We start from the raw sequence: 23,323 nt of genomic DNA, 5'->3' as shown, positions 1-23,323 counted from the left end.
AGCTGGCCGTATTTCAAGGGGTAAAACGGTCTCTCTCTTCCCCTCACTCACTTCCCTTCACTTCGTCATTTTGTCTCTTAAAGCCCAATCCCCTCTGCTCATAACCACCACCACCACCATTCGACTCGGTGACGAAGCTCGCGCTTCGATGTGACAAAAAATTTATTAGCATAGACGACGATGCTCTGGTCTTGATTTTCGTTCACTGCAAGAACCTCACGTGCGTCAAGCTCCGCGGTTGTTCGGAAATCACCGACCTTGGAATGACGATGTTCGCTTAGAATTCTAAAGGAATGAAGAAGCTCTCCGTCGGTTCGTTCATGTTCGGCGCCAAGGCCATGAACGCCTTGCTCGAGCACTGCACAACGCTCGAGGAGCTATCAGTGAAGCGGCTCTGAGAGATCCACGACGTGACGGACCAAATCGGAGCAGGGAAAAAGCCGTCGACACTGAAATCGATATGCTTGAAGGAGAATACTAAACGGTCAGTGCCTTCGATCCAAACCCGTGCTTTGAACGATCCGACTTCTTTAAGTTTGACTGCAGTTTCTTCCAATTGCAAAAAATTGGAAAGGTTGGCTCTTTGCCGTAGTGGAACAATTAAAGATGCTGAATTCGCTTGTATTGCTGCCAAATGTGTAGAGCATTGAAGAAGCTGCGTAGAAAAATTGAGTGGAGGTGTAGAAAAATTGAATGGAAAAATTGAATGGAAAAATTGAATGGAAAAATTGAATGTGGCTCTTTGGATGCTGCTGTTGGTTTGAGTGGAGGTGTAGAAAAATTGGATGAAAAAATTGAATGTGGCTCTTTGGATGCTGCTGCTGGTTTGAGTGGAGGTGCAGTGGTTTTTTGTTTTGGAGGAGATGTGATGGTCACGGGCTCACTGGCCAGGGAGGAGAGAAAGGGCTGGATCATAATAGTCTAATAGAGAGAGAGAGAGAGAGAGAGACAGAGAGTCTTTCAGAGTGTGAGAGAGAGGAAATCTGTTGGCCAATGAAAAACCAATTTTACCCTTTATTATGTGTGTAATGGCATGTGAACTGACAGAGTCATTGACGTCGTGTACGTATATTGGGTCGGGCTTCATATTTGATGTACCAAAGTTTATGTTTTGGAACTTGTTGTACTGAAATTCGTAGTGGGTCTTACTTCATGTACTATTCATGAATTTTTCCCTTTTCAATATGATGATCTTTATTTTGGGCTCTCAAGAGTAAGAGTCCCGCAGTGTTTTTAATCTCATATTTGAGGTTTTCACTGCGTAACCAAAATCTGGTGTTTAGTTTGTTATTTTGGTTTCTGCTGCCTAGTAAGGATTGATCAGTGCACTGCAATCCCCGTTTTCCAGAAAATCTTATTATGTCCTTGTATTTTCAAATTCTACATGTTCACTCCATGTGTTATCATAAGCTTAACTCCATTATCAAATTAACCATCAAGTGTTCATCCAACCACCAGTTTCAATTTTTTTTTCCTTCCATTCTCGGAGCTCACAGTTTACCAAAAAAAAAAAAATTGGCCACCCAGAAAATGCTCTGGGCACCAAATAGAAGCAAACCATGAAGTCTTCCACTCCCCCTCGGTCGGGACTTCCTCTCTACCAATCCTTCCAATTGCCACCTTCTCCTTGTCGTGGGCTACCGCCAGGGCCGCATCGCCCTCCTCAACCTCCGCCACAAGTCCCCGTCCTCTGGTTCGATGCTGACACCACCAACAACTGCCTCCTTACCGTCCAGGCCCCACTCAAATCCTACCTCCTCACCGCCATCTCCTTCCTCTCCTTTAATGACCCCAACGCATCGTCCAAATCCAATTACAAGAGCGACGACGACGACGAAGCAGCATATGATAGCGGCCTAGGGCTTGATGATTGAGTAGCCGGCGATGAACGCTGAGAAGCAGCCAAGGAAGCTGTTGCTAGATCGACAACAGTGGTTTGGGTGAGGAGGTAGATTTGAGAGAGAGAGAGAGAGAGAGAGTCTTAGAGGAGTGTATTTTGTTAATTAAAAGGGTAAAACTATTAAATTGGGTAAAGGGATTAAAAAATTCTTAGTGAACTAAGTAGGTAATTTTTAGGCTGAAATTGTGGAAATGGTCAATATCCTTATAATGAAATATATATGTGATCGATAAGTTAAGCAAATCTCGATCCTCTATATGTATTGCTTGAGTCAATAGAAATTCAACATACCTTTCCATAATTACATTCCTCATGCTAAACAATCTTGAATTCTCTTTTCTCTTGATGTACAACTTACACAAACTTCCTTCACCCTAGAAACACACTTGCACACGTCTAAGATCAGTTAGGTTTCAACCGGTTTCGTCCGATGACAACCCTTCAGCTAGACAACGTCGGTTTCTTCAGATGACAACCCTCCAGCTAGACAGCTTGACCTACCCAACTCTATCATCGGATTGGAGCCACCCTCAGCACCCCTTACTCAGCGATGAAAGAGTTTGACACACAACTTTACCGCTAGCTAGATGGAAACTCACCGAATGCTAGTTATTTTGTTGACGTCGACAGAATTTGTTCTTAGTATTATGTTGTGAATTCCTCTATTAAGTTCCTCCCTCTAGACAACCAAAATCACTTTTAGTTGGCAGTTTTGGATGGAGTGGCCCAAATCCTTATAAATTCGTAAGCGATGAAAGAGTTCAACACACAACTTTCCCACTAGCTCGATGGAAACTCACGGAATGCTAGTTATTTTGTTGACATCCGTAGAATTTGTTCTTAGTATTATGTTGCGAATTCCGCTATTAAGTTCCCCTCTCTAGACAACCAAAATCATTTTTAGTTGGCATTTTGGATGTAGTGGCCCAAATCCTTATAAACTCATAAGCGAAGTTATATTTTTTCAATGTGGAAGTTATATTTATATGACATTCTCAACACGCCTCCGCATCTCAAGCCATACACGTGGACAAGTTATATTAGCTGATGGTGAGCACATGTGGCCATATCGCCGAAACCAAACACGTGAATAACCTGCTCTGATACCATTATAAAGTAATTTTGGGTTCACATCTAAAACAAATTGACAATGGATGAAATGGTTCAAACCCTTATAAACCCATAAGTAAAGTTATATTTTTCTAACGTGAAGTTATATTTATACACATTCTCAACAATATCTTCCTTTTGGCAAGAATGCTCACGCCTTCTGACTATGTGAAAACTTTGCGAATTTGTCCTTAACTCAGTATACAGGAAGAACTGGAAAAGAATTTGCGTGTTTTATGTGGGTTTCTTCCTTGATTGGACCTTGAAATAAAATGAATACAGCTATAAAATATAGATGGTTGTTTTTTCCCTCTCTCCACGTACACAGACATACATATATGTCTAAATGCAGCTATAGACGCCTGTTGTTTCTTGGAATTGGAAATGCATAAACCAGAACTTGGCACATGAGATTGATCATAAACTAGATAGAGCTAGATACCTCAATGACCCTTCCCGGCCTTTAAAGGTCAATAATTATGAGCAATATGTCTTCGATCTAGTTTCTGCATTCATCTCTTTTTTACGTTAACACCCCTTTCTTCTTTATGTTTAGGAGTACGTGTGTTTTCTTATGCATTATAGAGTTTGAAATAGATAGAATATGTCCGTACGTGGTTGTTTTTTCCTTATCCCAACTGCTTGATACCTCTGGTTTTCGCTGGGAAATGGACACACCAGAGCAGAAGGCACATGAGATCGATCAGGAAACTATACATTGTTAGGTAGTTAAATGACCTAGCCCTTCTCTCCCTTTAAAGGTCGCTCCTACTCAACCATACACATATAACTCATCGAAAGCAAACAAGCTAACTATAGCTGGACCGATGAAGAACAACTTGTATGTACTAGTTTATTAATAATGTCCACAGTACGTAGTGTTCACTGTTTACCACATGGCTACGAGTATACGATGATGCAACAACCTAATTATTTATAAATCCGCATGCAGTTCCTTAATTAGATAATTAGATAAATATAACATATCTACAGCTGTTTTCGAATGAATCTAGCAACTATATACATATATACGATACTAATTAATTCACATACACATGCATGTAGACTACTTGATCGATCAGATGGAGTTATTGTTTCTGTGCATGCATGCATTTCGAAGGACACGTCATGTACAGTATGATCTATAGCTAGCTAAAGCTAGGGCACCGCTTCATTATATTTTCTTCTACATGAAGTAGTTTCTCTGCGTTCTTCCACACCTTCGATTCAGATCCCAGTCACCAGTACGTACGTGTAAGCTGATCGATCATTATTATTACATTTCATAATTTCATCCATCGTTTGGTACAATGATTTATGATTCTATTCGAACGGAGTCCCAGCAAATTCAGATCGATATTATTATACATGCAGGATGGTACCTCACTTATACACTACGCCAACTTTTTCTACACGATTATTAAGACATTGTACCAACCTGTAATTACATTATTTAGCATATAATACATATATAATACATATACGTTGAAAGGTACTTGAGCAACTTGAATGAATCCCAGTGCTCTTTTCAGAAAGATACTAATATAGATTGAATTAATCGTACGTTCGTACAACTTGGAACTAGTACTTTTATCTTTAAATTTTATTTCTTTGGATCTTTACAGCATTTCTTTGATTAATACGTCTTTTATTGGGGTTAAGCATATTTTCAAATTCTCAATATGCACCTGTTCATCCCCTTTCCTCTGAAATTTAATAACATCTAGCTAGCATCACAGTCTTTAAAAGTTGAGCATCTGATTCATATATAGGGAACCTCATCTTTTGAACTCATCGATCAAATGCATTCATAATTGTTCGACAGATGTATTTTCCTTTTGAAGAAAACGACAAATTAGTTCGACTCAATCATCAAAGTAGGATGCATTACATGAAAATAAGGGATAATTCTAAATAAAGCGACAAGAAGAGACATCATCTCAAAGTGATACCGTGAACGAATAAAACTTATAACAATAATTATAGCAACGATAAAGCAGATATTTCAGATATTGACTTTCTTTATTATAATTTTCAAAATTGATCATTTAATCTGCATTTTAGTCTTTATTATATTAATAATACAACGATACTAATTGGAACCAGGCTAGAAACTATATTGATGACAACTTGTAATTTCTTAGAATGATGGGTTTATATGATGAAATCAACTTGGGTATTGTATATTGTTTTTCTGTTTGATGATATACCCAACAAATAAAACAAAGCTTAATTATATATAGCAACTAGCTACAATTTGCCATGTAAATCAAGTACTTAAACATAAAGGATACAGCTATGCGCCATTTATAATATTTGATGTATGCTTAATTAACATGTCAAGTGGCATGGAATGAAGCCGGTGAGCAATTTCTTCGCAGAAGAGAATCGATCTAAAGAATAGAAGGGGAAAAAGTTTGAATAGTAAAGCATTTGGTATTTAAAAAGAAACCAAGTGGGATGGGAAAATGAAAGATATCCAAATATAAATACATGTCTTACCATGTTTATAAGTTTTTGCTAAAGTTGGTCCAAGTCACGGTAAAGTAACATAAGGTCCTCACAAATAAAGGCATTGAAGAGTAAACGCTTGGCTAAGTCCGAATATAACTGAAATTGTGTCTATATAAACCCCAAATGGATGATTTTTTTTTTTAAAGGCTTAGAATTTGGTCCAAGTTTTCTTTCTTCAAATTTGTCTTTACATTCAGAATCTATTGGGTCTGTGACTGTGTAAATGCTTATCTTATCCCCTATAGCTTACGCCCTTCCCCAACTTGATCCTCCATTTGGCAACTGGAAATTGCCTTCTATTTTAGGGTTTTTGGAAGCAACTTTAAATTAAATTACCCGAAGATTACCAACCTGTGACAATGACCCCTCATGGATCTTCTCAACTTTTTGTTCAACATTCAAACCTTTTACCAAGAACGTTGATTAATTTTATACAGCAACGTTGAGTGTTTTTTTTTTTTTTTTCGATGACAAACGTTTGAGTGTTTAAGCACTTTAGGTTTGCTAGTTCCTATCCAAATTAAGGACCACCCGGCTTAGTGATTAAAGTAATGTTTGAGTTTGGGACCAATTAGGTTTATGAAATTGCAACAAACTGTATTTAACCAACAACTTGTGGTCCGGCCGGTGCGCTATGGACCCGGCATGTTCATATAGAAACGAAGACAAGTACATTTCAACAATGTGAAACCTGTAGAATGCTATTGGGAACAGATCTTTGGTCTTTCACGTCTAATTGCGTGCCCTACAAAACGTCCGAGGTAAGGAACATTAGAGTGATATCTGTAATATAACTGGCATCATATCTATGGTGAAGTTGGTGTTTGATAAACTAGTTTCAATCAATTAGAGTTATACTAGTAATTCTACATTGACGTCGCCATAAGTTAATCCGTACGTGTACGCGTTTATCAAAATAGATGAGCAATTAAATTAATAGCTAGAATATCAATTTAATTTTATAAAACTAAGGATAGATTCATTAATCAGCTCCGTACAATTATAACCTGTAACTACTTTAGAATGCTCTAGATCATGGAGTTTAAAGAATAAATAATCAGAATAAAAAATTTCAAAATAAACTGTTGTACTTTTTCTCACTCAATTTCAGAGTAAATTTAGTGCTTAATTACCGCATCAATCCCATCTGTAATTTCAATTTGATCATATTCTATTAGTTTAAAATCCCCAAGTTGAGAACTATGTTTAAAAAAATAAAAATTCTTCTATGCATCGACAGTGTTAGTGACCTAATACTTATAAGATGATCTAAATTCTTAATATTTCTACTCAGTTTTTTTTTTAATAATTAAAAAATATATTTAATGTAATCTACCTGACAATTTATTTGAACATAAGTGCACGTCAGTACTTTGAATTAATTCATTTAAAAAATATAATCTAAATGATAATTTTATTAAATGCTTTTCGTATCAAGAGGGTCAACTTGTTAAAAAGCAACCCAATATTTAAAACTAGGGCAGGGCTATTATGATAACTTCATCAGCACCAACTTGCTGGTTGTTTTTTCCTCCTTTTTTGCTGATCAAGGACCAACTTGCCTTCTATTTTATCGTCCCACATGAACTCTCCTCAAATTTAATATTCACATTTCCTCCCTTTGAAATATGCAACCACCCCAATCTTCTCTCTACTTCATAAGATCACCCATTGAACAATCTGTGAAGCTCGCTAGCTCCAAGAAACTAAACTCAGAGATCATCGTCTAATGCCTCCCAACCCGCCCAAGTCTTCTATATCGTTCCACCGCGTCAACACAGCGCCCAACACGGCGTCCCCGCACCAGAACCAGAAGGGCATGATGATCAGGAAGCAGCGCGCCCCGATCCCCGACGCGGTGGCGCGTTACCACACCCACGGGCTCGGCCCCGACAAGTGCTGCTCCGCCGTGACGCAGGAGATCGCTGCTCCCGTCTCCACCGTGTGGTCGGTGGTCCGGCGCTTCGACAACCCCCAAGCCTACAAGCACTTCGTCAAGAGCTGCCACGTCATCGTCGGGGACGGCGACGTCGGCACGCTTCGCGAGGTCCAGGTCATCTCGGGGCTTCCGGCCAACAGCAGCACCGAGAGGCTGGACGTGCTGGACGAGGAGAGCCACGTCATCAGCTTCAGCATGGTGGGCGGCGACCACAGGCTGTCGAACTACAAGTCGGTGACTACGCTTCATCCGTCACCCGCGGGCGGCGGAGGCACGGTGGTTGTGGAGTCTTACGTGGTGGACGTGCCGCCAGGAAACACCAAGGACGACACGTGTAACTTTGTGGACACTATCGTACGGTGCAACCTGCAGTCGCTGGCTCAGATCGCCGAGAATCTTGCGAGACGTAACAACAAGTCGTCGTTGGCATGCCCCAAGTAGTTGTTTGTTTATTTTTAATTATTATGATCGGAGTATTATCATGATGATTATAATTAATATAACATCTTAATTAGGTAGCAAGAGTAATTAGTTTTTGGTGATGTTCTGGGTTTTATACTTACTGTATTAGGTTTCATTGAACATCATTGTCTGAGCGAGTTTCCGAGTCCGGTCTGTGTTTGCCGTTGGAGGGTATGGCGTCGTTTTGTATCCGATGAAACAGTCACAGCAAGTTTGGTTATGTAATATAGTAGTAGTACCTTATTTATTCCATCTTCTTTGTTTTATTTTCTGTCGTTTTGAATTGTTTTTATTTCTGGGTGGTAGTAATGGCACATACAATAAACCCCAAGGCACGAATCTGATAATTAGGAAATGAATTGTTAGATTGTGATGAACATGTACGTACAGCAGAATCGAAGCTAGCAAGCTTTTGTGTTTGTTGCTTTAACTAGTGATGGCAGCTAGACGTGAAGCAGTACTATTGAGGCAGATCGATTATCAAGATCGTGACGGTTCGGTCGGTCAGGTTCAGACATTACTCATTAGAGCAAAGTAAGAGTAAGCGAACGTTATTGTGTTTTTTATGTACATAAGTAATCAGTTCCGACTTGAGCAAGTTGATTAAGGCATCTAATCGAGTAGACAATGTGGGTTTGATTATAATCCATTAATTAATGCTCTTGTTGGGGTGATAAACAGCCTTGAATACCAGCAATTGATATAATGTCCTGCTAGCTTAGCTAATATCGAAGAAACTGCTGATTAGGAAATGAGGACACATTAAATAGGCGCATATGGTACATGTTGGTACAATGTGTTAACTTTTGGATCAACGGATTTCCCTGCAATGCGGGGAAACGTCTAGTTATGTTTGGCTTAGTAATTAATGGACTAAATAAGAATGGTAGTATGGTGTACTAGTGTGGTACATCCATACTGTATAATCACATGCATGGTAGCTTAGTTAATTGCCTGTACTCTGTATGTGCTATCCAAACTTGAAAAGGGGAAGCTCCACCAAAAATACAGCTAATTTATTCATATCATATGGATTATTGGGAAAACAGCTAGTTGAGCTAGTGGACACATTAATTAATTAGGGCAGCACATAGTAACTAGTTAATTTAAATATTTTGCTTACTTAGTGCTCAAGTAATTTCAATTGTTAATGGAGAAAAAGTGAAGCCGGCCTCAAGAGAGGGAGATTTATCTGGTTGTATATTGTTATCTTACCTAATTGTTAATTACCGATCGAGTAGAAAATGAAATCCTAGGAAGAAATCAAACAAACTAGCCAACGATCAAAAGACACGGAGCTTCATCTTTGCTAAATTATTATAATGTTTTCAAAATTCCGGTTATGAAGGCAATAAGCTAATCCAATGAATTTTGATTTTAAAATTTCGAAACTCCGAATTTAAGTTTGAACTTTGAATGGCTAATGGGTATTTAAAAAATGGTGAAAACGTGAGGGGAATTAGTATCGGACAGCAGAGGACAGCTAAATGGCAACTTGACAATTTTTTTTTCCATAACATCCATCCATCAAGTAGCTGGCTAGCTGTTGAGAAAGAACGGAGAGAAAAGAGACATTTCTTCGCAAAAGAAAGAAAGAAAATTGAGTAAGCTGCAACTTGCTCTTTGTTGTTGTCTAGTCTCTTCTAGATGCCGACGGAGATTTCAAAGACGGACCAGAATGGTTGGAAGTTATTATTAGTTTGTTGCAAGTTGCACGAAGCAAGTTGGGGAAGGAGGAAGAAGAAGAGGCGGAGAAGGCCTGTGAGGCTTTCATCACCTTTTATTAATGTATAGTGTGATATCGCTGCTCCTTGTGTTAGTCTTGTCGCCTCTACTTTTTTTCCATCATGTCTTTACGCCATCATCTTCCTCACGCATGACCCATTCCCTATTTCCTTCCATTCCCTATTTCCTTGTTCTCTATCTCTTTCCCCCTTCAACTTTGCTGACTACAACAATGCATGGGTCTCTCTCTCTCGCTTTCTCTCAAAGGGTTTATATGGATTTGACCAATTCACCTTTATACTGGCTATCCACGACTCATGAGACCTAGTTGGCTAAACTGGGCAATTCCTGCGAGCTTGAAAAGATTGATTGATGGATCACCCATGCGTATATGTCAGAATTTTAATGAAATGAGGGGCCTTAGGGCACCTAGCTACTATTGGACAGAATCAATCACCTAGCCAGCTAGCTAGATTCCAACTTCCAACTAATGGTTAGATTACACATATAGTTGCATGGTGACTGATAAAATTGATAACTAGGTATATAGTTTGAGGATCCATGACTGAGCGCCTCTTATTTATATTTACGGTTGCCACTTGATTTGGTAATTATTAAATCAATCAATGTTTTAGATTTGCTAATTTGACTTTTTAGTAATCGAAACTGATAAGGTCGAAATCGAAAATTATCAAAAAAGTGGGTTGGTTTTGATAAATACCGAATCTACCAATTATCTAAATATTAGTTTTATATACTATAGTTTTCAATACACATACATGTATACTAAGAAATAAACATAAAAATTTTCATAATAGTATGAACATTACTACATTAATAGTATATATATTTTAAGTAACCTGGTCAAATATGGTTAAATAACCTAGTTTTATTGAAAATAACTAAAACTTGATCTCATATGTACAAAAGAAACCAATTATAAGTAGATGACTACAAAGTTTACGACTATAAAAAAAAAAAAACTAATATTGTTCATTCTAATTTATATTATAAAGAATTAGTTGTTCTAAAGTTAGTAATACCGAAAAAAAAAGTTAATAATACCGAAAACCGAAATACCGAATTTGGTAGACATGATTAAAAATAAAAAATTTTAGTTGGTAATTGATAGTTCAATTTTGAAACCAAAAACTTTGGTTTTGAAGTTGGTAATACCTATAATCTATTCAAACCGACCAAGTGATAGCCCTACATTTACCTTAAGGTTTTATACACCTTTTCTTTTTTGGTCACAACTCAGGTAATTGAGTTGTCAAAGTAGAACTGTCCAAAAAGCCTAATGCTTAATTGGACGATCGCCCAGACTTCGGACCAAACTTCAGTTTTTCATCAAATTCAAGTTCGTAAGCTTTGTCAACTTGATATACACAAGTTCAATAACGAACGTACTAGACTACTAGCACATGATCAAAATATGCAACTCTTTAGTTTAAGATTTTAGAAAGCGTGTGGAATCATCACCCTTCTTCTACAGTCCAGCTGGATTGGACAGTCCTAGTTGAATGGGGAGTGAAATTTGCACTCTCCTTTTTGTAAACTACACTCTCATTATCTCTTTTGTTCATTAATTTTCTAAATTACCCCTACCATCTTTCTATATTTTCCTTGCCACTCATTGCATGTCTTCTACATAACAACTACAGCTCCTCTTTCTCTATCATTTTCTCTCTCTTCCTCCCATATCAACATCACATTTGGCTTGCTTGTTCATGTGAAGCATCCATGAGCTGCCATACTCCAAGCGCGAGAAGCTTGAACCAATTTGCTGCACGAGGGCCTTTGAGGCTATTGCATCTATGCAACGGCTAACTACTCTGAGTTCATCATCTAGAGGAAGTAGAGCCTCAATACGTTTGTTATAATCACACTTTACACCCTCTAAGTTGCTTGGCAGATCCATGAACGCCGGCGTTCGATTTGATCAAAGCTGGGGTTGATTGAAATTCATCGAGTTGGAGATGAGGTGATTTTCCGCTTAAATTTAGGCTCATTAGTGGTCTAACCATAAATTAGAAATTTCAATTTTTAAGCAATGGCAGCAGAGCCTTCATGATTGAAAAGGACGAGAAGAAAATGTTTTCCCATAGAACTTGATCAGAATGTGAGAACTTCAGAAGTGAAATGAAAAGAAGAAAAAAGAAAAGAAGAGATGAAGAATTAGGGGTACTTTTGAAATAAATAATAGGGTTAAATACTTGTTACTCATCATACTTTTCACTGAAAAACAGTTTAGTCCCTCGGCTTTTAAATTTAACAGGTAAGTCCTTAAGCTCTCATTTCTCACACTTAAGGTCCACGCCGTCCAATATCTCTGTTATCCACCTGACGTGGCAAACGTTCTGACACCACCCCAGTTCCACATAAGCCAGATAGACGGTAAAAAGTCAAAAATGCCCAAATCGAATTCAACCCTAACCCCGTTTCGAATCAGCCCGTTCCCCATTTCCCCCAAAAAACCCTAAAAATTCAAAATCGCTCATAAACCACTGTTACCTCTTAACCCCGAAAATCTGCATCCATAATCTCATATCTTGAAGATCGAATCACTCATCGTCGAAGACTATAGTGAAAACCTGAGTGGAATCCAAGGTTGTTGGCGGCGGATAAAGAGAGGTGGATGTGGTTGGGATGGCGGACAACGATATCTGGGTTCCTCGAGATGTAGAAGGCGGCAATAATGATATCCCACAATATTGTGAGTTCTATTTTCGAATCGAAAGGGTTTTAAATCCTACTTTGTATGGCTCGATTGTTTCCATACTAGGGTTTCAAAATTTTTTGGGGGTTTTAAACTTTTCGTGCTTTCTGGGTTGTTCTCTGAGCTATTGATAAAGGATTTGGTTTTATCGTCTTAAAAATTTCTGGGTTTTAAACTTTTGGTTAGGGTTTCGAGTTCTATGGTTTGCTAATTTTAAAATTGGTGTTTATTTCTTTATTGGTTTCTGGGTTTTGGGTATGAAAATTGCTTTGTATGCATGACTTTAGCTGCAGAATGGATAACCATGGTTATTGAAATGGGTTGGTTCGATTTTAATATTGTTAGTTTTGTCACAGTTGAAAGTAGAAAGTGCAACTGCTTTTAATATTGCAGTGAAAGTGGAATTGTTAGTTGTGGTCCAATTTGTGGGCTAGTGGTCCTATATAGCTGTAAAGGGATATGTTTGGCGTTTACCTCTTTATGGCCAAGTATAATAAGTAGTTGGATTATCTTTTTTTGCTTGCATGCTAATTGATTATCATTCACTGTTTTGCAGCTCACCCCGACTATTTCACCATGAAAGTTTTTCATGGAGGCTGCATACTAAACAATGACTATGTAGGAGGGAAGGTTGACTTCTACGATAACGTAGACAAGGACAGGATGCCCTTAGTAGAAGTTGATAACATGGTTAGGCAGCTTAATCAAGGCTATTCTGATCAGAGAATTGACTACTGGTATAGGGTGGGTGATGAGCATAATTCATTGACCAAACTGAAATCCGACGGTGATGTTGTGACAATGTGTAAGGCAGTGCCCCTGGTTAGGATAATTACACTGTACCTGGATCACATGGAGGTTAAGGGTGTTTTTGAGGAAGATGATGATGACATCTACATATACGAAGACTTCTTATTTAGTCAAGGCAGCAATATGGTGATAGAGGAGCTGCTTGATGAGCCTAGGAAGCCTCCAAGTTGTGTCATCAAGGAGCTGCTAGTTGAGCCTAGACCAAGCAGAAGCAAGGGGGTGATTATTAAAGAAATTGATTATGTGTGTCCTACTACTCAAGAAAGTTGTGTTATTGGAGGAGATGCAAAAGACAAAGGTAAAGGTAAACTCGTGGATGAAAGGTCAGTTAAAAAACCATTTCTGTTGGAGTATCCTGGATTTGGTGTACTGTGTAGTTCAGGGGGGGTAACTGGCAGTGGTGTAGGGGCTAGCAGTTCAGGTGGTGTGCAGTGCAGTGACAAACTGATAGATGATATGGATTATCTTTAATCTTTCGGGATTGAGTCGGAAGAGTTGAGTGAGGATGGGTATAGTAGTACAGATGGTGATTATGATCCACAATTTGATGACGAAGACTACGAGCATTATGGTACTGATGAGGAGGACTGGTTGGAGGAAGCCCAGTTAGATGAGGCTACGAAGGGTAAGGGTTCAGGGGTAGGAAGTAGTGGTACTAGTGGTTTAGGGTCTACTGCACCTGATATGGGGGATGATGATGATGAGGATATGTATAGGGTTGATGATTCTGATGAAGAAAGGATGCAACATGCAATTGATTCAGATGAGGAGTTGGAGGAAGTTGGTATAGAATTCAACCCAAGCACGGATATGAAGAAACCTAATTTCTGTTTAAAGATGCAGTTTGCAACTGTACAGATTTTGAGGGATGCATTGAGGGAGAAGGCAATCCAAGGGGGGTAGGAGTATGTCTACATAAAGAATGATAAGACAAGGTTGAGGGTGGTCTGCAAGGAAAACAACTGTCCTTTTGAGTTGTTTGCTTCCAAGATGCAGCATGAAAGCACCTTGATGGTAAAGAGGTACAATCCCATGCATAACTACTATAGGAAGTTTAACAACAGCATGGTGCGGCAGAAATACTTAACAGGCAAGTTCAAGGATCAAATTGCTCTTAATGAAGCCATAAAACCAGGTATACATTCAAAACAATTTGAGACACAAATTGTTGGTTATGTTTCACTTTTTAAACTGATTCACTGTTGTTTGATAATGTAGAGAATTTGGCTAAGACTATGTCACCAAGCATTAGGGCAGGTGTTTCCAAAAGTATGGCTTATAGAGCAAAAAGAGCTGCATTGTTAGAGGTAGAAGGGGGCATCAAGGAGCAGTATGCAAGGCTGGATGATTATGGGAAGGAACTTCAAAGGGCTGATCCAGGAACCACAATTGACTTGGTTTGTGACTTCAGCAACTCCGAGAAGGCACCTGTTTTCAAGAGGTTGTACATTTGCTTGGGAGTTTTGAAGAATGGATTCAAGGCAGGTTATAGATCAGTGATTGGTTTGGATGGAGCTCATTTGAAGACATGTTTTGGTGGCCAACTGCTAACTGCTGTCGGAATAGAGGCTAACAACACTTTATGGGTTGTTGCTTATGCAATGGTTGAGCTGGAGACAAAGGACTCTTGGATTTGGTTTTTACAGTTGTTGTGCAAGGATCTGAGCTGTGAGAATAATGGTAGAGGCTGGATATTCATAAGTGATAAGCAAAAAGGTTTGAAACCTGCATTACAAGAGGTGGTTCCATCTGCACAGATCAGGTTTTGTGCAAGACATTTGTGGACTAACTTCACCAAGAAGTTTCCTGGAAAAGTTATGAAAGATCAGATGTGGAAGTGTGCAAAGGCAACAACTTTGCCTTATTTTCAGAAGGAGATAAAGGAGATGAAGACCCTTGATAATGATGCTTATAACTGGTTGTCAGGTGATGTGTTCTCGATAAATGTCTTAACTTAGTATTTTAGTGTATTTTAGTTTTCTATTGACTAATTGGTTCTGGCTTTGATATCCTTTTGTTTTGCAGAGCCCGAGAGGCCCCCCAAAACATTGGTCAAGGGCATACTTCCCTGCTGGTTATGATTGTGACATGCTCATCAACAATGGTTGTGAGAGTTTCAATGCATTGATCGTGGACGCAAGGAGCAAGCCCCCTGTCACTATGTTGGAAGAGATAAGGCTGAAGATAATGAGGAAGATTCATACTCAAAGGGAAAAAATGGAGGCTTACCATGGAAATGTATGCCCCAAAGCAAGGAATATCATTGAGAAGAATAAGGTGAAAGCGGTGGAGGATTGCATCCCAACATTCAATGGTGGTGGCAAAGCTGAGATTGAGAATATTGAAGGCACCAAAAATGTTGTGGACACTAACTTAAGGACTTGCACTTGCTGAAGATGGGACTTAACCGTCATCCCTTGCAAACATGCCATTTATGCAATTAATGGCATGAGGGCTGAACCCGATGACTACATTGCTCCTTGCTATCTCAAGAAGACGTACATGAGTATCTACAGTCACCTCATTCAGCCAGTTAATAGCATGGACATGTGGTCCAAGGGTGATGGTCCAAGTATCCTATCTCCACAATATACAAGGCAGCCTGGTAGGCCTAAGACAAAAAGGATTAAGGATGTTTCAGAGGTGGTCATCAATGGTACTGGAAAAATTGGAAGAATACAAAGATCCCTTAAGTGTAGCAACTGTGGCCAAGAAGGTCATAATATGAAAACCTGTCAAAGACATTTGCCAAGTAAGGGAAAGAAGACTTCAACTGCCGGTATTAAGAAGAGGAAGCTCAACACTGATGAGGGAGAAAGTTCCCAAAATATGGTGAGTTGAGTGTTTCTGGTATATGACTTGTTTTGCTAATTGAAATGCTTTAATTTTGTGATTTAATATGGTTGTTACTTGCTGCAGTCAAAGAAACACTACACCAAAAACGTTAACACACAACACTTTTTGCACAACGAAAAAAAAAAAAGTGTTGTGTGATGAAGAAAAGTGAATCACACAACATGTTTAGTAAACTTACGTTGTATAAGGTGGTTAAAATTCTGAAGTTTTTGTTTAGAAGGTCATTGCACAACGGTTACAAGAATAATCTGTTGTCTGAATCACAAAAAAAATAGCGGCAGATTTCCCTCCCAGATCGACTCAAATTTGGCTCCAAATTGGTACTACATCGTACAACAGTATAGTTATATCTGTTGTATGAGAGTAGCATGCAAAATATGATACAACGGTTTTTTACTTTTTGTTGTGTGATGAAGTGGGAAATATTTGGATGTGCCTTTATTTGGCCCAAAATGGCACTCGAGCCGCCCAAAAACCTCCAAGTTTTGATTGAAATATAGCACCAGATTGATAATCACACAACCAAATGAGTTGTTTCCGTTGTGTAAATGACCATTGCCTAGCATGTTACTTTGGTCGATATTATAGCGGGAACTTTTCCCTCTTTGAAACCTTAGCTGAGGTTTAAGTTGTTCACAATCAGACAACAAAACTTCTTCTTTATGTTGTCTGATTCATAAAGCAAAAATTAAAAGCCCGCCTTTGACAACTTAATTAGCTAGCTAGGTTTAATAGATTTGCTGTCTCCCCGTCAAGACTTTATCAGAACAGCCGTTTCCTCTCCTCATCGAGCAGCTCTCAACCATTTTGCTAAGTTGCCAAACAAAATCACGCTCGGCGCGCGGTTTGTTCCTTCTCCTATTCAATTCAGAGTTTCAGTCTCAGCTTAGGGTTGATTCGGCCTCCGATTTCGCTCTGCCTTTTCCGATAGAGAAACAGAGAGATCTGCTGGGCTCGGAGCTTAGCGCGATAGGCAATGGGAGTTCCAGCTTTCTATAGATGGCTAGCGGAGAAGTATCCACTCGTCGTCGTCGATGTGGTGGAAGAAGAACCGGTTGTAATCGACGACGTTTCGATTCCGGTCCACACCAGTAAGCCAAATCCTAACGGCGAGTATGACAATCTGTACCTCGATATGAATGGGATTATTCTCAACATCATCAAAAACCATCAATCTCTCATCAAAACACCTTCTGTTATCAAACACATCTAGATTAGGGTTCGACTACACTCATCGATTAAGATTTCGATCCCTCTTCTTGTTCATGTCTATCTCTCCGAAGCCAACCCATTTCCTCTCTCATCTCCCCTCACCTGCAAACCAAAAAGGAAGAAGCTCGAAGTTTTGATTCTGAGCAACATCATCACGAAGGTAATTCCCTTTTCTGCTTCTCTAGATTTGGTCTTCGTTATTTTACTGAGAGAGAGATAGAAAGGTGTTTGTTTGTTTTCAGTTGTTTGCTCGATCTGTGTAGAAAAGAGAGGGGGGCTAGGATTGTTTGCTCGATCGTACATGAAGATTTTTTTGTTGGTCTTCTCATTCTCTAGTGGAAATAAATTTGGTTTTTTGGCTTTTGGTATTTGACAATTTATGACTTCTTTAATGTTTTGTTGGCATGCTTTTTTGATTTCATTTTTTGGGCTATTTGGGATTTGCAGGATTGTGCTTGGTAATGGCTGCGATTGTTTTGATTCAGCTCTGAGTTATTGGCTTTGGTTGCATGCCCTGAAAGGGAAGGGAAACAGGTTATGGTTCCGGGCCTACTGCCAAGAATTGGTTCTGGTTATGATGATCTCTGCATATGGTAATTACGCACTGCCTCTCCTCTCTGCTTCGTTTCCTCTTCAGCTCGGAATTCAATTTCTTTCTGATTTTCATCCACTACTATCAGCCATGGAATACCCATTCAATTCAACTTCCAGTGAGCTGCGCTCTTTTTTGTTTCTATAATTAGTTTGCTATAATTTGGTTTTGATTTCCAATTGTTCGCTGTAATTGAAATTTGTTAGGTCTCCACAACAAAAGGCCTTTGCTTTTTCAATTAGAAGCATAAATTCGTCATATAAATGCTGCATGAATTTAGTTTGGATGTGAATTATTTATTACGATGTTCGAATTAAGAATTTCGGATAATATTTAGCTGGATCTAAATTGTCTATAATAGTTTGAAACACATTATGCAAAGAAAATGTGAATTTCATTTCGTTTTCATATCATTTATTTGATTATGGACTGCTCAATGCTAATCCCCATTTGTGTTTCAGCTGCCTCGACATCCGACGACATTGCACCTGCAATTTCACTCACAGAGAATGCATCAAAGCACTTCAATAAGATGAGATCCAAACATAATGAGGATCTATGCCTGGGAATTGGTGTTAAACAGGGTGGATATTCGGGCATGTTGTATACCATGGACTTCTATAGTAAAGAAAATGCAAGACCAGATGATTCAACCATTGAATATAATGGTTTTAAGATAGGTCAGCCTTCATATTTTCATTCTCTTAGTCAAGTGAGCTTGGACTATTTGTGACAGATAATTGATGTGCTATTTGTTATAGTTAGAGTAATGATCGCACTTTATGTACTAATACAAATTGATATCTCCTATTATTGGTTTTCTGATTAGCTAGCGACAATAACAATGAAGCCGCTAATGTAGGTGTTTGCTTATGAAATGTTGAAAGTCTAATATTACGAACTATTTCTTTTAGTAGTTGAAAGCTTATAATTCCAGATAGTTGTTTATGTATCTTTTACTGTCTGATTAGCTTTACTGCTGCTTCTTCGTGTCCGTCCAAGTCCAAGGAGGAGAGGGCTTTGCTTCAACTCGACTGAACCTTACCCAAAAGCAATCATACCTGAAGCCGCAATCGGAAAGCTCTAAACTTGACTGCACCCAGGTAATGCCTCTCTCTCTCTCTCTCTCTCTTTGTCTTTACTTTCCATTTCATATTGGATGAGTTGGGGGACAGTGGGCATAAATATATAATTCTTCTCTTCACTTGTTCAGTATATCACTCTCTTGTTTTCTCTCTGATAACTCAAACTAGAATGATTTCACAGACCTTCTACTGTAAAGCACCAGAGCAATGTTATCCTCTTCTTCTCCTCCAAGCTCTCATCTTTTGTTGACTCACTCTTCTCATTGTTTTAAGACTCCCAACCTTTCTCATCATCAGGTACTTGCCGCTTTCTATTCTTCTTAATTCTTCCATGCTTTGGTTGTGCTATATGCATATTGGGAATAATTCTTCCTTTTTATTTATTTATTTAGATATGTCTTTCTGCAACTTTATATATGGCTTCAATGCCACCTTCTAGTAAACAACTTTTGGTCTGTAACATCTATGGCTACTTTCTTTAGAGTATTATCAGTGAACTAGATGTGCATTCATTCAAACATTTTAGAAATCCAAAATGTTGATGAAAGTTCTGGGTGTTCTCCTGTGTTGATTATAATACATTTCGAGATCGAAGTTTATACATTCTCCTATTATTGGTTTTCTGATTAGCTAGCGACAATAACAATGAAGCCGCTAATGTAGGTGTTTGCTTATGAAATGTTGAAAGTCTAATATTACGAACTATTTCTTTTAGTATTTGAAAGCTTATAATTCCAGATAGTTGTTTATGTATCTTTTACTGTCTGATTCGAGGGGATGAGTACTCCACATGGGAAGTTGAGGACTTCTTGAATTCAATTCATTAGTTTTTTGAGCTTCTATTGAATGTGTTTAAATAGTTCTGGACTACTGTTTCAATTTCATATGCTCCATTGTAGATTTCTTTTACGTTGTATTGGTTACATAATGTGTCTATTGATTTTATGTATTCAGCAGTGTAAGCAGCAGAAAAGATGGACCCATGGGTCACAGAGAGCTTCTAGAGTTGTTGCTTACTATGGCTTGAAGGAACCACCTTATAAACTTGTAAGTACAGAATCCCTCCTTATAAATTTTTGACATATCATATCATTATACATTCCTTGAGTGACCTGCCACTAAAATAGACTGTTTCTATTTTAGGATGCTTTGGAACCCTATATGAGTCAGAGGACATTGGAGGTTCACTGGGGAGGCCATCATCAATTTGAGCTTGAAAGTTCTTTTTGTGTTCTGGGTTTAACAATTTTTTGCCTAGTTGATATCTAGATATAACAAACATTTCTTTGGACTCTGACTCTGCAATATTTCATTCCCTCTCTCAACCCCCCTCCCCAAAGCATCCTAAACAGGGGGAGAGGAAAGCATGGATTTTTGATCTTTTTTATCTTTATTAATCTTATTCCCTTTAACTCCCATAAGTCATTCCTTTATCTACATCCACAGCATCATTTTCGATTGACTGTCAAAGAATGGAAGAATTAATGAGGAAGCTAGTACCAAGCATTTGAATGAATATGGAGAAGCTGGGTTGCGTACGTTGACGCTTGCTTATAAAAAGCTTGAGGAGTCTGAGTATTCTGCTTGGAACAATGAATTTCAAAAGCAAAATCATCTATCGGGGCTGATAAGGAGGTGATGCTCGAGCGAGTAGCAGAGAAGATGGAAAAAGACTTGATCGTGGTTGGTGCTACAGCTGTGGAGGACAAATTGCAAAAAAGGGTAAGATAAGCTTCTTATTACAGTAGTAAATAAGGAACTACCGTTTTGATTTACGGCAACTTAGTACCTTTTTTTATTCTCTTAGATGCCCCAATGCATATACAATCTTGCACAACCTGATCTCAAGATCTGGGTGTTGACAAGGGATAAGATGGAAACTGCAATCAACATAGGGTTTGTCTCTAACCATTTAAGTAGAAAGCACTAACGTGAATAATAATAAAGCTACATTTACCCCTTCTTTTTAAATCTTTTTAAAATTTATACACATGTAACATCATTTCTTATTGTTTTTATTTATTTAAAAAGATTGCAATAATGGAGGACAAGAGCCAAAAAAATTATTTACTCTAATAAATGTGGACCAAAACCTAATAATATTTGAAAAGGTAAACAAGTAGTTGCATAAAGTTGATTGTTTTTTATACTTTTTATGTCTTTCATTGGCTAGGTTCAGTTAATAGTGCATGTAATGGAGCCATATTAGGAGTTACGGGCACATTAGTACTCCTAGTAACAGAGATACTACAATGACATGTGATGCTTCGCTGGAATTGTTACCTGACTATGAACAGATAGTGTGTCTGTCTGTGTGTGTGTGTGTGGAGGGTCGTCTGGGTCTGTATTTATATAACATATAATAGCTTACATGTGATAATGTTTGTATTACATGTCTAAATGGGAAGCAAGGTATCTGTGGTGGAAGCAAGAACCAGTTTCTCATTTTACAGTGAATCTCATGATAGTTCGTAATTGCTTGCAGGCTGTGATGGTCAGTGACTTTGCTATTGCCCAGTTTCAGTTTTTGGAGAGACTTTTGGTTGTCCATGGACATTGGTGCTATAAAAGGATTGCTCAGATGGTAATATCAGTATGCTCATCTAGTACTTTATTGTCACAGATTTGTTAAAATGCCACTTGCTTGTGCTTGTATGTTGTATGCTGTATACTTGCACATGCTTAGGAACACGAGAGCATGTGTCTACTTAGTCTTCTTTTTTGAACTTCATCCACTTGTTGATGGAAATATTTTGCTTTTCAGATTTGCTACTTCTACACAAATATAGCATTTGGTCTGGTACATGCTACTTTGAGGCATTCACCGGATATTCAGGGTAATCAATATATGATGACTGGTACATGCTATCGTTCAATGTTATTCTTACCTCATTGCCTGTGTGTTGCATTTTGCTTTTTTCTCCTTATTTCTTAGTTTGATTCTACGCAGGCTGATGCTGCTGCTTCCAAGAATACTTCAACCATGACAAAGTCCTCTTCATCATCTCAACCCAATCGTGGATCACAGATCTCTAAAGAGCTGGTCAAGGCACATCAATACCGAGCTATTTATTTGACTTTTCACTTCATTCATTTGCTTGTGTTTAGGGCATGCACTAGAATGCTTTACTTGTGTAAAATATTGGTTTCAATGATTGGGAAATGCACCCTTTTTGTTTTTGAAGTTTAAAGTATTGGTTATATGAATCATTTGATGGTTTGGAATGTTTGTATTTGATAGAGTACTGTTCATTTGGTAAATGGACCAAATGAATGCACAATCTAATTCAGGAATGGAATGTTCAAATGATCACACAACAGATTAGATATAATGATAACTGCATGTTGTCTGAATGGCCAAAAAGGGGACAAAAACACATTGTAATCAATCATATCACACATCAGTTTTTAACGAATCAGTGTCTTCTGATTTATACTCAGACAACAGAATTAATTGAACTTTGTTGTCTTAAAAGTTAATCACACAACAGAACCAATTGAACTTTGTTGTCCTAAAGTTCATCACACAACAAATATAGTCCAAGAACTGAAGTTTGAAGATCAATCAGACAACAGACAAAATAAAAAAATGTTGTCTGAAACGCAAAATATACAACAGCTTAAAACTGGCACTGTTGTCTGAAGACAGCGCCTCAACTGCTGCGCAGCTGCGCTTTGCATCTGCCGAGCCGTCTGCCGAGCTATCACACAACAGTTATAACACATACCTGTTGTCTGTGTGTTTATCACACAACTGTGTTCCACCGTTGTCTGATTTTTCATCAGACAACGGCTCACTCTACAACAGTGGGACTCCAAATCCCACATCGGTTTTCTGCCGTTGTCTGATGCGATTTTTGGTGTAGTGAAAGGGCAAAAAGCACCTATGACTGCAAATGAGTTTAGGCAAAAAGCCAAGGAGAGGGCTGAGTATCAAAGGGTAATAATCCACTTTATTATATAGATGTTTTGTATATGTTTGCTCTAATGGGCTGCCTTGATTCATATGCCTCTAAATTAATGTGTGTCCAGAAAAAGATGGCTAACTTGAGGGCAACAAAGCTTGATGCAAACAGACCTGCAAGAGGAAGGCCTCCAAAATCTAGTTGTGAAAATACAAGACCAAGGCCTCCAACTGCCCCAAATGCCTCTACAACATCAAGACCCGTACAAGCTACATCTGCCAGTATCAGGTCAAGGCCTGTACAGCCTTCTAGGGCATCAAGAGACAAGGTTGCAACACCATCAAGGTTTTCACAAAGGATCAAGAACAATTCATGTAAAGGAGATGGAAATTAGTTATTGAAATGGAAGATTAGTTGAGCTGCCCATCAAATGAATTAGACATCCTCTTGTTTTGGGCAACCTTGTGCTGTGTCACTTGGTTGCTAGCTCTAAT

At 38.5% G+C, this 23,323-nt stretch overlaps 1 protein-coding gene and 1 long non-coding RNA gene across 2 annotated transcripts; both read left to right on the top strand.

The window, feature by feature from the left end:
* Nucleotides 1–7,016: 7,016 nt before the first annotated feature.
* On the top strand, nt 7,017–8,191 carry LOC112193584 (abscisic acid receptor PYL4). Its single transcript, XM_024333774.2, has one exon. It carries the CDS (start codon nt 7,254–7,256, stop codon nt 7,902–7,904), a length of 651 nt encoding a protein of 216 aa, XP_024189542.1. The 5' UTR covers nt 7,017–7,253; the 3' UTR covers nt 7,905–8,191.
* A 10,612-nt stretch (nt 8,192–18,803) lies between these two features.
* LOC112191669 lies at nt 18,804–20,128 on the top strand. The gene is made up of 4 exons (XR_002933059.2): nt 18,804–18,942; nt 19,106–19,221; nt 19,882–19,971; nt 20,068–20,128. It is a non-coding gene; the product is annotated as an uncharacterized LOC112191669 (long non-coding RNA).
* The last annotated feature ends 3,195 nt before the right edge of the window (nt 20,129–23,323 follow it).

This window comes from Rosa chinensis, chromosome 3 (genome assembly GCF_002994745.2).
Source record: "Rosa chinensis cultivar Old Blush chromosome 3, RchiOBHm-V2, whole genome shotgun sequence".
Lineage (NCBI taxonomy): Eukaryota > Viridiplantae > Streptophyta > Magnoliopsida > Rosales > Rosaceae > Rosa > Rosa chinensis.
This window is presented reverse-complemented; position numbering and strand designations above follow the sequence as displayed.